The sequence below is a fragment of the Marmota flaviventris genome, chromosome 6 (genome assembly GCF_047511675.1).
Source record: "Marmota flaviventris isolate mMarFla1 chromosome 6, mMarFla1.hap1, whole genome shotgun sequence".
Classification (NCBI taxonomy): Eukaryota; Metazoa; Chordata; class Mammalia; order Rodentia; family Sciuridae; genus Marmota; species Marmota flaviventris.
The window spans coordinates 81,038,662-81,057,306 of record NC_092503.1 but is presented as its reverse complement, the minus strand read 5'-3'; the positions used below and the strand labels follow the sequence as shown (position 1 = coordinate 81,057,306).

The window sequence follows — 18,645 nt, the reverse complement described above, 5'->3', positions numbered from 1 at the left end:
AAAAATTGAAAGAGGAAGAGGAAAAGACCATAAGTTTACTTCCTTAAAAACAAATGGAAAGAAAAACAGACCAAGTTAAATATGTGACAAGGAGCAACAAAGACAGAGAAGGAGATCACAAAATTCAGCTCAAATTTTGGGCAGATGTTTTCTCAGTGGAGTCCTACCAGACATTTAAAGAAGAACTAACACCAATCTTCCTCAAATTGTTGCATAAAACAGAAAGAAAGGGAACACTCCCAAATTCATCCTATGAGGCCAGTATCACCCTGATACTAAAACCAAAGACACATCAAAAAAAGAAAACTACAGACCATTATCCCTGAAGAACACAGATGCAAAAATTCGTAATAGAATGTTAGCAAATCACATTTTAAAACACATTAAGATGATAGTACAGTGGATTTCATCCCAGGGTGCATGGATGGGTCAACATGTAAACCAAGAAATGTAATGGATACAGAAAAAGCCTTTGACAAAATTCAGTACCCACCCATTCATGTTAAAAACACTGAACAAAATGGGTATGGAAGAAACTTACCTCAACATTATAAAGGATATATACAGCAAACCCAAAGTCAACATCATACTGAATGGAGAATAACTGAAAGCATTTCCTCTAAAATCAGGAACAAGAATGTTCACACTTACCACTCCTATTCAATATAGTTCTCGAAACTCTAGCCAGAGCAATCAGCAAGAGAAGAAAATTAAAGGGATACAAATAGGAAAAAAGAAGTCAAAATATCTGTTTGTTCATGACATGATCCTATATGTAAAAGACCCCAAAAAAACCCCACCAGAAGACATCTAGATATGATAAACAAATAGAATGGAAGAAAATCTTTGCCAGCTACTCCTTCAACAGGTGATTAATATCCAGTAGCAGCATATGAGATCAACATACAAAAATGAATAGCTTTCCTATACTCCAATAATGAGTCTGCTGAGAAGGAAATCAGGAAAACTATCCTGTTCATTATAACATCAAAAAAATATTTGGGAATAAATCTAACTAAGGAGGTAAAAGACCCCTAACAAAGAAAACTATGTAACACTGAAGAAAGAAATTGAAGAAGACCTTAGAAGATTAAAAGACCTCCAATGTTCTTAGATAGGCAGAATTAATATTGTCAAAATGATCATATTAACAAAAGCAATATACAGATTCAATACAATCTCCATCAACATATCAATGAAATGCTTCACAGAACTAGGGAAAAACAGTCCAAAATTTCATATGGAAGACTAAAAGACCCAGAATAGCCAAATTAATACTGAGAAAGAAGAGTGATACTGGAGGCATCACAATACCTGATCTCAAATTATACTACAGAGTTATAATAACAAAAGTAGCATGTCACTGGCATCAAAACAGACACATAGACCGATAGAAGACAGAGACAACCTACATGTTATCTGATACTTGACAAATGTGCCAAAAACATATGCTGTAGAAAAGAACCTTTTTTAACAAACGATGCTGGGAAAACTGGATATCCATACATAGAAGAATGAAACTTGACTTTTTAAACCATATTAAGTGGATCTAGGAATTAGACCAAATACTCTACAACTGTTAAAAGAAAACAGGCTCAATACTCTAACATATTGGCACTGTACATATTGACATTGTCCTTAAAAAGACACCTAAATCCTGAGAAATAAAACCAAGAATCAAAAAGTGGGATGGCATTAAATTTAAAAGCTTCTGCACAACAAAAGAAAGAAGGCTGTGAAGAAAAAGCTAATAGAATGGAAGAAAATCTTTGCCAGCTACTCCTTCAACAGGTGATTAATATCCAGAATCTTTTGTATAAAAACATAACACCAAAAAAATTAACAAATGGGTAAAAGAACTAAACACAGATTTCTCAAAAGGAGAAATACAAATGGTCATCAAGTATATGGGGGAAAAAACGTCTAACATCCCTCGTAATCAGAGAAATGCAAATCGAAACCACATTGAGATATTGTCTCACTCCAGTTACAATGACAATCTTCAAGAATACAAATAATAATAAATGCTGACTATGATGGGGGCAAGGTATGCTCACAAATTGTTGGTGGAACTGCAAATTAGCACAACCACTTTGGAAAGTAGTATGGAGATTCCTCAAAAGACTAGGAATGGAACCCCCATATGATACAGCTATCCCACTCCTTGGTATTCACTCAAAAGAACCAAAGTCAGCATACTACAGTGTGAAAGCACTTCAATATTTATAGCAGTGCAATTCACAATAGCCAAGTTTTGGAATCAGCCCAGATGGTCATCAACAGATGAATGAAGAAAATGTGATACACACAAACACAAACACATACACACACAATGGCGTTTTAGTCATAGATAAGAATGAAATTATGGCATTTGCTGATAAAATGGATGGAAATGGACAACACGATGCTAAGTGAAATAAGCCAGACTCAGAAAGTCAAGGGCCGAATGTTTTCTCTCATATGCAGACACTACAGCAAAATAAGCGGGGAAAGGTGGTGGGGTAATCCAATGAAAACAGAAGAGAGATCAGTGGAGTAAAGGAAGGGAATAGAGGAAAGAGAAGAGGGATGGGAAAAGGGAGAAACTACAGAATGAAATTGACCAAATAATGCTATGTACCTGTATGAATATACCACAACAAATTTCACATTTATGTATATCTATAAAGCACCAATTTAAAAAAAAAACTAACTAAATAGAAGGAGGAAGATCAGTAAAGTGGATGAAGGGGAACAGGCAGAGGAAAGAGGAAAAGGAAAGAGGAAGTAGGGGGGACTGAAATGAAGCAAATTATATTTTATGTGTGTATGATTTTTCCAAAATGAATCCTATTGAGTATCATACACTAATAAAAACATTTTTAAAAATAAAAGACACATATATTATGGCACTCAGGGGGAAAAAAGTCATATGAGCAGTAAGGGTTACTGTATGACCACATAGAGGAGGAAAAAACTCAACTTTTATGGATACATTATGGATAGGATGGTTTGTCATACAGGTTCAGAAATGGAAAGCAGCTGTGAGGGGTAACGAGAGGAAAAACTTTCCCAAATGTTGAAGCTTTGAATTCTGCACACACATAGAGATCTGCTTTGTGTGGAACTCCACAAATTCCTTAAAGCGAAGAGTTATACAAGTCAGCTTTGTATTCTTCATTATCTACTCTTAACAGACAATTCTCTTAGTTTTAAGATAACGTAAAATTTAGTCAAGGTTATTATGCAAAAAAAGGAATTTATGATAAGGATACAGTGATTCTTTTATAAAAATTCAAGGACAGGAATAAATACAGGTCTAAGGAAATTCTAAAACTGGAGACTTTTCCCATATCATCTTTGTACCTCCCTGAATATACAATTTGCTTTCTCTCTTCTTTATACATTGATATTTTCTACATCTCCAGGAAAAATGTATGTGAAAAATGGCCTCTATCATAGATGGATGAAGACACCACACACAATACATAAATAAAGCACCGATTTTTAAAAAATACATAAATAAAGCACATAATACATAAATAAAGCACCAATTTAAAAAACAGTAACTAAATAGAAGGAAGATCAGTAAAGTGGATGAAGGGGAACAGGAGGAGGGGAACACACACACACACACATTATTGATCCAACCAACTTGATAGAGTCATTCTTTATTCAGAATGGTTGCTAGGGGCTCAGCCTTGACCCAGATAACTAGGTCATTGTGAGATTAAAAAAATAAATAAACAATAATTCTCATTAATTCTCCCCTGAAAAATCTGAATCTTCTTAGGCATATCTGTTTTTATTTATTATATAGTTCTGTCGACAATCCATCCTTCTTTAAAACTTACCTTTATCTTTTCTTCTCCATTCTGACTCTATTATTTGCCAAAATGATAGTTCAAAAGATATATATTTTACCGTGATTAAATTCACATTTCTTTACCAGTGAGGATAAACTTTTTCTCATGACATAGGGCTATCAGTATTTTTGCTCTTTTGGATTGTAGGTACTGAATTGTGTCCTTTCCCAAAATTCACATGCTGAAGTGTCAACCCCAATACTGTATTTAGAGACAAAGCCTTTACAGAAGTAAGTAATGTCATAAAACAGGCAAGGTCATTTGAAGGCAGATGTTTGCAAACCAAAGTGAAAGATCTCCAAAGAAACCAAACCTGCTGATATAATGACCTTGGACTTCTATCCTCCAGAATTGTAAGAAAATAAATTTGTGTTGTGTAAGCTTCAAAGTCAGTCTGTGGTATCATCTTTGACTTTGTCATGTCAGCCCAAACATATTAGCAGTTTACCTCTGTATTTCTTTTTTTTTTCTTTAGATTTGTTTCTTCAGGTAATAGCACTCTAATTTTAAGGCCTTAGCCTTTCATACATGATGAATGCTACAAATATTTTTCCAATTTATTTCCCTTTCTCCTTCAACTTCTTCTTTTTGGCTTTACTTAGTCATTTTAAAATTTGCAAGCCAAATTTTTCAGACTTTTCTTTTATTGCTGCTGCATTTGAAATTATGCTTGAGATCGCCCTTCTCATCCTCAGAATTATATTTATCTACATGTTTTTCCAGTTCTATTTTTTTCCTTTTTGGTCACTCAAATGTTATTTTCAGTGTATAATGTAAGATATAGCTCAATGTTTTAACATAGCTAACCAATTCCCTATATCATTTACTCAATCATTTTCCACTGATTTGAAATCTTTTAGCATAGCCTAAATATACTTCAAACTTCTGTTGCTTTTTGCTTATAATGATCATTCATTCAATAATTCATTTTGGAGACTATATTCTCCCACAATCACCATTGGGGAAAACGAATTTTCTAAGTTTAAGAAAAATCTTGGATGTCTTCCAGTGTGGGAAAAAAAAAGATTTTTCTTTTTTCTTGGATTAGGGAAAGCTTTTAAAGTGAGTTTTAAGTTTTTCATCATATGTTTTCATCTAATAAAAATATTTTATCAAATGAAGGGCAGGTACCATCGGATTTGTCAAATTATCATACTAATAAAAGAAAAATGATAAACTACATGAGGACTGTTATTTGGCTTTTTCAGATTCCTTTAAGAGAGCGTTCTAATCTTTTATTATCACTATTATTATATATTATTAACACCCCCCCCCCATTCTCTTAATAAAATTTCAACAGTAACGAAGGGTGAGTCACAAGACTGTTTTCACAATGATTACTGCTTAGTGGTAAGAAAAGGACCCACCCAATGGTGGGGCCTTGGAAGAAGGGGAAATTCTTCCAAGAATTTCCAACAGAAACACGGGCGCAGTCCCGCAAAGCCCGTTCCCCACTTCCACCACTCCCCCCCACCCCGGGAGCGGAAGGTTGAGGTAGGACGCCGAAGTTGTGTGGAAAGGCGGAGCTAACTGAGAGGGAGGCCACAGAAAAAGTGCACTCAGATTTTTGAAGATGGTAGAGTGAACATCTTAACTATCTCTAGATGCTCAGCCAAAGCCTCAGAAAGAAAACGCAGGAAGATTTTCTATCAGGCGTGCGGAATTCCGGGGGAAAGCTCGGCCCCACCCCACCCCGGCATCCTTTGCGCGGCGCACTCTTCCGGTCGGCCGCGGTCAGCCCGGAGTTGCCATGGAAACCCAGAGGCCCTAGTTATGTCGCTGCAGCGGCCTCCTCCGTCGCGCGTGTTCGTAGAACTGGTTCCTTGGGCTTCTCGGGGCCAGGAAAACAATTTGATCACTGGCGGAGAAACGCGGCCCAATGTCTGCCGCCCCTTTTCCTCAACACAGGCCCAAGCCGCGACCCGCGAAGTGCACGTCAGCGGCACTGCGGAGGTGTCTGCTAGTCCTGACCGGGCACAAGTGGCAGTGCGAGTGAGCAGCACCAAGGAGGCAGCGTCGGAGGCTAAGAAGAGTGTTGGCCGTCGCCTAGACTACATCATGCAGTGTCTCCAGCAGCAGGGATTGCAGGTGAGAGTTCAGCAGAGCGGAAACTTCCAGCCTCACGGCACAAAGGGATGGGTGGATGGTTGGGCCCTGACAGAACACTGGTGGGGATGCGGGTGTGGAGATTCTTGGGCGTTTGGAAAGCCTTCGATGCATCATATTTGAAGGCACCACGACCTAGCCAAGTGAATCTTTTTGACCTTTTCATGTTCTAGATGAAAGCAATTCTTGGCCTCAGTAAACTTGCCAAAAAAAATGCAGATTGGGTAGGTTTTTATCTGGTGATTTTGTTTTTACATTTGATGAAATGTTAAAACTTGCAATATTAGATGTAAATACTTGGCTAAGTAGAAAGCTGGGCCCTAAGTTTGCTTTTCTTTTTCTTCCCCCGCCCCCCTTTTTTCTTTTTTGTCATTTTTACTTTATCATGGAACTGGCAAATAAGACGTGACCTGCTTCCTCCGAAGCATGTTAAAGTTTTGTAATGTGTGGTTCTTCAGTATTTTTTTTTTTTTGTAAACAGTATTGCAGGGGGTGAAAAGGTAGCACCCATTTTAAGTTTATAAAAACTCCCTCCAAAATTCTTCAACATTCTTAGTTTTAACTTTTTTTTATAGAACAGTTAAACCAGTGTATTGTGGATGTGACATATGTGAAATACCTCTACTTAACAGAGATGCCCATGAGACAAATCACCTAATAAATCTTGCCTTAAAGCCCACTCCTAAGAAAAAAATGAGCCAGCTTTATTTTATCCATACAACAACCCTGTTAATCATGTTTTAATATCCCCATTTTCTAGATTAAATGAAGGTAAGTAATGCTCTGAACTTTAGCATAGCAGTATTTGAACTTCTGTGTTCTGAAATCAAAATCTAGGTTGCATCCAACTATCCCAGGCTCCAGGTAATTAGAATGAAAGAAAATCGGAAACCATAGACATCAACTGTTTCAGCTTCATTATTTTACAAAGTACTTGGATTCTAAAGAACAAAGATCTTACTTTATGCAGAGTAACATTGAGTTTGTAAAAGTGCAGTCATTCTTGCTTCCAGTCTATTGCTAGAAATACCATAACCCTGAAAAGCAAGTCTGTATTTTAATAAGGAAAATATGGTTATATTGCATTTACAAAAATAAGAGTTATTAAGTCATTTAGGAAAAAATTCTCAAAAGAGATTTATGATTTAGAAGAATTCAAATGCTAATTCTAAATAATGTGAATAAAATGGGCTTACTATATAGAAAAATGTTTCTTAAAAACCTGCTGTCAGTGCCATAATCTTGTTTGAATTAAGTCATTTACATAAAATATAAACTGGGCCCATGTGTCTCTAACTTCTAATATGTAAAACAAAATAAATTACTAAGTCTAGTTTAGAGTAATTACGTTAAGATTCAATGTTTAAGACAAGACAAAGGATAGTAATCTCCCAAATTATCTCTGTTAATGAAGGAAGGCAATCATGTAGATGATTTGTTCAATAAATAATAAATTAAAATCATTTATATTACTTTTCAGGATGAATTACTTGCATTCATAAAGTCCTTATTCATTTTAAACTTGAGAATATTGGGTTGTAAGTTTTATAAATATCATACCCCTACTTAAAAGGCTCCTCATACTTTTAAACTCTTTTGCTTAATATATGGAACTTAACTCTCTTCATTTCCTGTCATCTTTCTCTCCTCTCTTTGTCTAGCTAACTTTTTCCCCTCTTTCCCCAGGCCAAGCACACCTTTTGGCATTCCTTTCCCAGTATAACACAAGTCTCTATTATATGATACTCTACTGCTTAATAAAATGTATCACCCTGTATAACTCTTGATTTACTTGTCTGTATATATTAAACCTCCCCAAAGCAAAGGGCTTTTTTGCATTCATGAGTTGTGTTCATGTGCACCACATAGGTATACATAGTCAAGGGGCAAGGCAGTTTACTGGAGCCTCTTTTATAAGGGCAATTTGTTGAAGATTCACAAATAAAACAGACTAATATAAGTATGTATGTAATAGAGTAAGAAAGAAAACAATGTTCATTGTACTTGAGGAGTTTCAGTAAGATCTCATAAAAGAAGTGACACTTCTGTCAAATATTAAACAATAATTGAAGGGAAAGCTTTCCTGTTCCTCATTAGAACTCAGCAAACATATATGTTCTGAGCACTATAAGCAGTTCAGAATGGCTAGGACACAGAAGACCTGGGGGACATAAAGGAGAATCGGAGGTAAGATTGATGAAGAAAGCTAGAGGCAGAACATGGAGGAAACTTTGTGTGCCCTACTGAAGAGTTTAGATATTATTAATTATTATTGCTGGGCCTTTTACAAATGCTATTTCATTTAGTATTCCTACCCTATAAAATTAGTACTAAAATTGCTGTTTTACAGATGAGAACTCTCAGGACCAGAGCGATTGTTCACATCTGGGAAGTGGCAGAGTTTAAACTCCAAGAACTTTGATCTCAAAGCCCATGCTCTTGACTACTAAAGTATGTTGCTACTTTATTCTGTTGGCAGTGGGTGATTGAGCAGATGATACTGATCACCCCCACATTTATCTGTTGGCATTTCACATTTGTCTGTTGGCATTTCACATTTGTATGCATGCAGGCCCAACTTCTGTCTGCCAACATATGTGAATTATTTGCCTGAAAAAGAAAGTTTTCCCTGGCTACCAGAATTTATTCTGCCTGCATGTGAGGCCAGACAATAATGCTTGGAAATTAATTCCTAACCCCTCATCCTAACAGCCTTCAATTGAAGGCTTAAATGAAACTGGAATGACTGAGGAGACCCCAGCTTCCTTACTCCTTGAGTAGAAAAACTTGGAGGCATGTGTTCTACCCCAGTTGCAGGGTTTTTCTATAGGATTAAATTTGAGTTACCCATAGTAGTAATTTCCTTGACAATGGCTTATTTTCCTTCTCTCTCTTCCCACTCTGGTGTTCTATGGGATCGTATTCAAAATCACCTATACTCAAATCTTTGTCCCAGAATCTGGTCCTGGAGTCACCCAATTTAAGACAGAGAATAATGGAACAGATAGAACATATATATTAACAGTAGTTTTTTATTATTAAGAATGGTAAAAAAAATGATGTACTTATAGCTAAATATTTATATAAATCCTTAATTAATGTTCTTTGGACATTAACTGCTATATATATATATATAGTGTATATTTATATATATATATTTGATATATATATAATCTGTATATATCTATATGGAATATAGATATATATATACTTGAAGGTTGATGAAAAATTACACTCTAGGAAAATAAGTTATACCACAACCTTGCATGGCAGGCAGTATTTTGTTTCTTAATTTTGTTAATTCAGTAAGTCTAAAAAATTATTCTGTTACTTTTTTTTAACATTTGAAGTTAAACTTTTTTCATATTAGTTTCCAGGTACTTTCCTATTTTTCCATTGTTTTTTCTTGGTTAGTTTGGAAGAACCTTAAAATTATGATTGTTCAGAGTTTATGTCTATCATACATTGCAAAAGTTTTCTCCCAATTTCTTATTTATCATATAATTTAGCTTATACTTGTGAATATTCAAAATTTTGAATTTTTATTTACCCAAATTCATTCATCTTTTCTGTATGTTTTCTGCTTTCAATGTAATGCTTATTGGGTCCTTCCTAAGCGTGATGTCATATAGCCATTAACTGATATGTCTGAAATATTAAGGGACCCTTGAAAATGCATTAAATGTTATGTTTTATTTTTACCTTGGTATAAGAATAAGAGTTTTGTAAATAACTGTACTGAGACAAAGTATTGAATTCTGTCATTCCCTTATTGTATTTGCAGGAACCTATCGTAAACTGCCTTTACTAATAAAAAAATATTTCTTTACCTAACTGAAAAGTTGTAATATGAGTAATCAAGTATAATATGGTCAAGACTCTATTTTGATGTAGTTCCCTTGGCTTCATCTGCATCTTCCTGCATGATACAAAATGACTGCAACAATCTGAAGCCTTACATCAAATACTATATCTTAAAAAGACAATTGTGCTTATTAATGTATCCATGTTAAAAAAAAAAAAAAAAAAACCTGCAATTCACTCTAACTGGATAATTTAAACTTGTCTTTGTGGCCAGGGAAATGCAGTAGACCAGTTTAGATTGGATATCTGTCCATCTTTTAACCTAATCCTGGGGCAAGTCAGACATGATATCAAGGCAATAAAGACTTATGGGGGTGTCTCTGAATCATAGGACTTCTGCTCTGAAAGAGTAGGGAAAAATATATGATATGAGGATTCCATATTGCCTTTTTTGCCTGTTGCTTTAAAATGTTCCAGATTATTGTTTTTTTGCAGTCTTCAGATGTTCTGGAATTGGGTTATATTAGTAGCACACTATTTAAATTATTAACATCTTTATAAAATCTTTGAGGGAGAATTCTGACCTCGTTATTGTTCCCCTGAAATGATTTCCTATCTGCAAGGAGTGGTACATGTTAAATGGCAAAATGGGAATACAATCAGAAATTCCAGATAGTGGGAAATCCTATAGGACAAATAAGACTTCTCTGTTCATATTTTACATTATATTTATATGTTCATTTTAGGATAATTGCCGATTTTGCAGTATTGTGTCCTAGTCCATTTATTCAGTTATTTTTTCTGTAAAGTTTTATGGTTTTCTTCATGTTTGCCTTTTTATGAAAACAACTGGCTATTAATGTTATTCTCATATTGACCAATTCATTGTATTTATATATAAAAGTGCTTAATTGGGAAAACGTAATGAATTATGCTTGTATAATTCAATATTTTTTAGGTTTACCTGGTATTGGCATGGTTTCTCAATATTGGCACTGTTAACATTTTGTATCATCTAATTCTTTGTCATCCGGGGCTATGCATTGATGTTCAGCAACATTCCTGGCCCATAACCATAGGGTAACCAAAATGTGCCTATTTACTTTAAACTGATTTTCTCATGTCTTAGGAACCTCCTCACTTCCAGACTAACGGGAACACTTGGTCACTTTGTCTATCTACTACATAATGGCAGTGTGCTTTTCTTCCTACATTGTGATAATCAGAAATGTTCTACACATTGGCAATGTCTCCTGGAGGACAAAATCATCCTCTGGTTGAGAACCACTTATAGACATACAACTTATAGATATACAAGAGATCTCATACTCTCCATGGAAGCCCACCAGCTAAATGGGAATATAACTATGGGAAACAGACTCAGGTTTATTTTTATTTCTTTTTTATTGGTTGTTCAAAACATTACAAAGCTCTTGACATATCATATTTCATACATTTGATTCAAGTGGGTTATGAACTCCCATTTTTACCCCAAATACAGATTGCAGAATCACATCGGTTACACATCCACATTTTTACATAATGCCATACTAGTAACTGTTGTATTCTGCTACCTTTCCTATCCTCTACTATCCCCGCTCCCCTCCAGACTCAGGTTTATATAGCATGCTACAGCAAAGAATGCATCCCAAAGGACTTTAGGAATATTTCAGAACTGAGGAGTAAGTTGGAGTCTTTTAATAGGTTTTAGACTGATGCTAAATTGTTCTAAGAAGGATCAGTGAAACAAGGGCAACATGGTAATTGGCTATTTTATTATTTTTTTCCCCAATAGGAAATCCAGAGAATTAAAGTTGGGCTAGAGCTATCTTCAGTTAAAGCTCAATAATCAAGCAGTAAAGGTTGTAAGTTGCGAATGCAGTTAGGTTCTTTTCAATTAGAAACTTAGAAACTGTAATTCTGTTAAAAACTTTGGGTTCTTTCTGTATTTTCTTGGAAGCATTGTTTATATTCTCCTTAGACCTTCTTAGTGATTGCCAACAGGCAATTTTCACTTCCCCATTCCCTATATCATTTGTATTTTCAAAATTTAGTAAATATGTGGTTATATTAATAAGAAAGATAGCTATTTTATATAGATTGCTTTCAAAATTTCTCAAGCTTCCCTTTATGAATCACTGGGCTAAATGAAGTAACTGTTTTACTGCTTCTAAGAATTTTTTCTTTTTCAGAGAGAAAAATGCTAGGGCCTAAAGTAAAGAAAGGATGGTCTTTTCTGTAATACTCCAATGTCCATGTGCAAGAAATGAATGACAGCTCACACCTTAGATAAAAATTTGTTCAAGATGGATAATATACTTAAGTGTAAATGTTAAGCAAGTGGCATCATTGCTTATTATCAGAGTAGGAATCTGAGTACTTCTTCCAGTGCATCTTGGTTTGGGAGTCACTAAGAAAACAAGCAATCAAGCACTGGATAAAGCAACACTTTACTCACATTAAGAACAAACAGCAAAATCAACTTCAGTAGTAAGTATCAATCTCCCACAGTCAGCAAATCCCTCCACAGGGGAATTGGCCAGCATGTCTATCTCTTCTGCTGCTATAAAAAAGACCCCATCCTTTCCCCAGTGGGGACAGCTATAGCAATGGAGTTGTCTAGGCGCCATGTAATACACACACTTAATAGAACAAAGGATTCCACATTAAGCCTGAAATAGGGAAAGATTCCCATGCAAGGCAATAAACTCAGTGCCCAACATAAGCTATGAGGATACTTTATCTCTTACAAGGAAGTGTTCTAAGATCTAGATCCAAGGTCTAGATCCAAGTTCTAGACCACAGGCAGCTGAGAAGGGACTTAAGACCTGAATGAACAAGACTGTCTTTCCCAGCAGTAAAATATGAAACTTTTAGGAGAAAGTAAAAGAAAAACATCTATGTGACCTTAAGTTTGAAGATGAGTTTTTAGATTTATTACCAAAAGCATAATCCATAAACTAAAAAAAAAAAGATAAATTGTACCTTATCACTTTTTAAAAATTGCTTTGTGAAAAACAGTGTTAGGGAGCTGGGAATGTAGCTCAGTTGGTAGAGCACTTGCCTAGCATGTACAATGCTCTGGGTTCAATCCCTAGCACCACTAAAAAAGAAAGAAAGAAAAAAACTCTTAGAAAAATGAAAAGACAATCTAAGTCTAGGAGAAAATATCTGTAAATTACATATCTGACAAAGAACTTCAAGAATATATATAGACACACACACACATATATATAACTTATTCAACAATAATACAAACAGCTCAATAAAATTCACAAAAAGATATACACAGACATTTCTTCAAAGACATACAAAAGGCAAATATATACATGAAAATATGGTTCAGTATTACTTTTCATTAGGGAAATGTAAATTAAAACCACAATGATATATCACTGTGTACCTATTAGAACCCAATATGATGGTACCAAATGCTGAAGAGGATGTAGAGCAATAGTAGTTCTCAATCAATCATTGCTGGTGAAATTGCAAAATGATGTATTCTTTGGAAGATAGTCTTATAGTTTCTTATAAAGTTAAATGTAGACTTATCATAGAAACAAGCACCTCTGATAATTTGTCCAAGTGAATTGAAAATTTATGTCCATATGAAAATCTTCACTTGAATGTTAATAGCACCTTTATTTGTAATTTCTAAAACTGGAAGCAACCAAGATGTTTCTCATCAGCAAATAGATAAACAGTATGATATATCTATGCAAAAGAATATTATTCATCAATAAAAAGTACAGAAATCAATTTATAGAACATCATGAGTGAAACTTACATGTATATTGCTAAGTGAAAACAACCAACCCCAAAAGGATTCCATTCATGTGATTCTGGAAAAGGCAAAACTGTGGAGACAAATCAGATCAGTGATTGATAGGGATTGTTGGAGAAGCAAGTGGTTGACTGTAAAGGGGATACACAGAGGAAACTTTAAAGTGAAAGAATTATTATTCATGGTACTGGCATGGTGGATATATAATTTCATGCATTTGTCAAAAACCATAGAGTTGTAGATCACAAAGAGTGAACATTAACATATGTGAAGTAGAAAAAAAGGCATTAAACAGGCTGTAAGAGGATCAATCCAAAAGTAGATTTCAGAGTGTGACACATAAACCTAACTCTATTATAAATGAATGGCATTACTACACTGAAAGTGTTGTGGGAAGGAAGGGAGTAGCCTTGGAAAATGGTGGTTTTTACTGGAAATTCTGAGATAAAAATGAAAAGCACATAAACCCTATACTCTAGTTGGTAAATTTGTTTTCCAAGGGGGTGTACATTAACAATTCTGAATCTGCTTTACACATATACTAGCATTGAATAAATAAGTGGATGGTGGGTGGTGAGGACCAGGTTTCTCAGTATTAAAGATAGGAGAGTTATAATGACCTCTCTGATTCTGACTTAGAGCTGAAAAAATCAGCAGGAACCCATGTTTACCTTCCTAAAGATGGAAAGATATAGAAACAATCCTAGATATGTATGTATGTATGCATTAGGATACATCATCTAGCTCTTCCACTAAAGAGGGCCTAGAAGGAATAACTCTTAAGTGGTAGTAAACAGTTGTAGCATTAAGATTTTGGTCCTAAATCCCAATCTCAGAAGGTACTTTGCTTCTTGAAGAAATAGTCAGGTTTAGAGCTGGGGCAGGAAAAGTACATGAGCCTGACATACTGTACCAGAAAGTAAAAAGAAGTGCTCAAAAAATAAAGGATAGATGTATGTCAAAGGTCTATAGGTTCCAACTTCAATCCTAAAGTCTGTATTTATTGAGTATGGAGTGCACTTAATGTCTTGCCTCTAATTAATAAAGTATAGAAAGAAAAAAAATAGTAACTTTATAATGAAGGAACCTGGCAATACTTCCTTAACCAAGTGACCAAGGTTAACATCATGAGTAATGTAGATATGTTGTAATGAAAAAGGCATTTTACTTCTATCATATTCTTTCCTAAGATAATCTCAGTCTAACCACAAGAAAAATGCAAAACAAACCAAATTAAGGTTTGTAAAATATATGACCAAAACTTTCAAGATCATGAAAACGGGAAGACTGAGAAACTGTTACAGATCAAAAGAGATGAATTAATGTAATATAGTATCATGGATTTGATCCTGGAATAGTAAAAAGGACACTAGTGTAAAAACTTATGAAATCTAAATAAAGTTTGGGCCTTAGTTAATGGTAATGCACCAATGTTGGCCAAATCCATTATAATAACTTTTTTTTTCTTTTAGTACTGGGAATTGAACCCAGGAGTGCTTTACCACTGAGCCACATCCCCAGTCCTTTTTTATTGAGACAGGCTCTCGAAGGTTGCTGAGGCTGGCCCCAAACTTGCAGTCCTCCTACCTCAGCCTCCCACATTGCTGGAATTATAGGTGCGCACCACTGTGCCTGGCTGTCAAAATAATTTAAGATAATAAGATCAGAGAAGTCTGAAACTGATGTATATGACATTCTATACCAGCTTAGCAACTTTTTTTCCCCCTTCTTTTTTGCTTCTGAGTATTGAACCCAGGGATGTTTAACCACTCAGGTCAGCCATGTTCCTAGCACTTTTTATTTTATTTGGGATCTGGCTAAATTGCTTGGGGCCTCACTAACATGCTAAAGCTGGTCTCAACCTGTGATCCTCCTACCTCAGCCTTTTCTTTAAATTTAATATTATCCCAACGAAAAAGTCTATTTTAAAAAGGCTGAGAACAGAATGTAGGATATATTTATGAAAAAGTCTAGCCAGGCTTGGTGGTACACACCCACAATCCCTGTAGTTTGGGAGACTGAGACAGGAAGATCTCCAGTTCAAGGCCAGCCTCAGAAAATTAGAGAGGCCCTATGCAAACAAGTCCAACCCTGTCTCAAAATAAAAAAATAGGGCTGGGGATGTGGCTCAGTGGTTAAGCTCCCTGGGTTAAATCCCCAGTACCACAAAAAAACAAACAGTAATATATAGACATTGATCTAGATATATTTATATGCACTGATAGATGGTTTAGTAAAATTTTTACTAAAATATTAATAGTAATAGGGTTTGGGGATATTACTTTTTGTCTTTTTCTCTAGTATTAGATTTTCTTTAATTAACATGTTTATATTTTTTAAATAACACTATTAAAAATAAGATTTTCTTTCCAGCGTCCTTTCCTAAAAGTGTTTCTATAATAAATTTTTAATCAGAAGTTTTATATGTATGAAGTAGAGAAAAAAATGAAAAAAGTGATATCAAAGGTGGACCAAAAGTATATTTACATATCATAAAAGAATATTAAATGACAGAAAAATAACTTGTTAACATCAGTGAAAAAACTGATTATAAGCCATATATGTGTATGCACACAGTTCTTTTTCATACTTATCTTTGTTCTAAATTTTCAACAATGAACAGGTATTACTGTTTTAATTTTAAAAATTCACATTAATATTTTCATGGGAGTGACAGATAACAGAGCTACAATTGGAACTTCAGTTCATATACCAGATTAAAGCTTTTAGAATTTTTCTGGATAATATCAATTGCTTATACTTAGTTTATATTTTAAACTTTAGATACAGCCATCTTCCTTACAACTTGCAATTATTATTTGACATAATAATTATTATATATTTATTTAACATATATTTTGAAAGATACAAAGAATTTTATAAAATGTTATACTTGTTCCCAAGGATGAATTTTAAAACTTTTTTGAAAACTAAATAACAAATTTAACTTTTTTATTAGAATTATGTACCAGTATTAACCTAGAGAATCAAAAAAAGTTTTAATATTACTTTTCTAAAAATAAACAGACCCAAGTTCACTGTTTTAGAAAAAAAAAATTTAATTGGCGTAAACATCAGGAATTTGTTTTCTGTTTTGGAGGCTGGAAGTCTGAAATAAGAATGCTAGCATGGTCAGATTCTGGTGAAGGGGGTCTTTCCTGGTGCCTGAGAGATCAAGTTCCCTTGAGTCTCAGTCTCATGGAATTAATATCATAAGACTAGGACTCCACCTTCCTGACCTAATTAATTCCCAAAGGCCCCATCTCCAGTTAACATCACATTGAAGGTTATAGCTTCAACATAAGAATTTTGAGAAGACAATTTGATTCAAACCTTTACATCCCTGTCCCTTGCACTCACCACCAAATTCATGACCTTATCACATGCAAAATACATTCATACTGTTCCAATGATCTCCAGAGTCTAACTTATTCCAGTATTAACTCTGAAGTGGTCATCTAAATATCATCTAAATCACTTGTGAATCTAGACAAGTAATGTACTTCCAAAATACAATGGTGAGATGGGAATATGAAAAACATTCCTTATACTCCAAAAAGGAGAAATAAGAAAAATGGAAAGGGTGAGAGTTTCCAAGGAACTCCAAAACCTAGCAAGGCAAATTCCATTAGACCTTAAGGCTTGAGAATGATTTTCTTTAGTTCCATAATCTGTCCTCTAGGACCTTAGAGTAGAAGTGTCACCCCCACAGTTCTACATGGGGTGGGGGATGGGGGGTCCTTCTCCTGGTGGCTCTGAATAGTGATCCTGCCTCCAAGGCTTTAGGAGGAGTTTATCTGACCTGTTGAAACTGAGGTATGGCCTTAATGATCTGAATCACATTGGGCATAATTTTTCCCTTTTTTATTTTTTTAGGATAATGTGTTGTTGTTGTTGTTTTGTTGTTGTTGTTTTGGTACTGGGGATCAAACCCAAGGTGCATTACTACTGAGCTGTATCTCCAGCCCTTTATATTTTTTATTTTGAGACAGATTCTTATCACATTGCTGAGAACCTTGCCAAGTTGCTGAGACTGGCCTTGAAACTTGTGATCCTTCTGCTTCAGCTTCAGAAACATTTTTATCATAATAGTATAACATCTACTTTGCTGAGTGGCTTTTTTTGTCAAGTACTTTACATACAGCTTAAATTTTCATAGCAATTTTATGTGATATACATAAAATATATTCTACATTCTGTTCTCAGTCTTTTTATTTGTGTGTGTGTGTTTTTGTTGTTTGAAATTTTTTTTTATTTTTTATTTGTTTTAATTAGTTACACATGACAGTACAATGATCTTGACATATCATACATTTGAATCAGATGGGATATAATTTCTAATTTTTCTGAGTGTACAGGTTGCAGAATTACATTGGTCATGCAGTCACGTATATACCCACAGCAATAATAATGTCTATTTTATTCTGCTGTTCTTCCATTACCCCCTACCCCTCCCCTCCCCTCCCATCACTTCTCTCTACCCAATCTAATGTGACCCACTTCTTTTTTTTTCTCACATCATCATACCCGAATTCTGTATAACGTAGGGGGTCTCCTTCCCTCTTCCATGCAATTCCCCTTCTCCCTCCTTTGGCCTCCCACCTCTCTTCCCTATCTAGAGGTAATTTTCTTCTCATGCTCTTCCTCCCTAACCCATTTTGAGTTACCTCCCTTATATCAGAGAAAACATTCGTCTCAGCCTTTTTAAACTAAACTAGATATTAACCTGATTTTATAAATTTAGAAACTGAGGCTCAAAAAAATTGAGTAAATTGCTGGGCGCTATAGTGCACACCTGTAATACCAGAGGCTCAGGAGAGGGAGGCAGAAGGATCGAGAGTCCAAAGCCAGCCTCAGCAAAAGTGAGGCTCTAAGCAACTCAGTGAAACCTTGTCTCTAAATAAAATTCACAATAGAGGTGGGAATGTGACTTAGTGGTCAAGTGCCCCTAAGTTCAATCCCCAGAGTTTTAAAAAAAAAAAAAAATGGTAACTTGGCCAAAAGGTACAAATAATAGTTATTCAGTAAGTTTATGTTACTTATAAATTTTTTGTGCATTATTTATAAGTAAATTTTAAAAATACTGAGACTCCTCTGACATTAAAT

General features: G+C 34.9%; 1 protein-coding gene across 3 annotated transcripts in view; it reads left to right on the top strand.

Moving 5' to 3' along the window:
* The first annotated feature begins 5,577 nt into the window (after positions 1 to 5,577).
* Irak1bp1 (interleukin 1 receptor associated kinase 1 binding protein 1) overlaps positions 5,578 to 18,645 on the top strand; it is a 29,490-nt gene continuing 16,422 nt past the window's right edge. For all 3 annotated transcript variants that reach the window (XM_027928103.2, XM_071613247.1, XM_027928104.1), the window contains exon 1: positions 5,578 to 5,933. In XM_027928103.2, the coding sequence (XP_027783904.1) occupies positions 5,619 to 5,933 (315 nt within the window). In that variant the 5' untranslated portion in view covers positions 5,578 to 5,618. The remainder of the gene's footprint in view (positions 5,934 to 18,645) is intronic.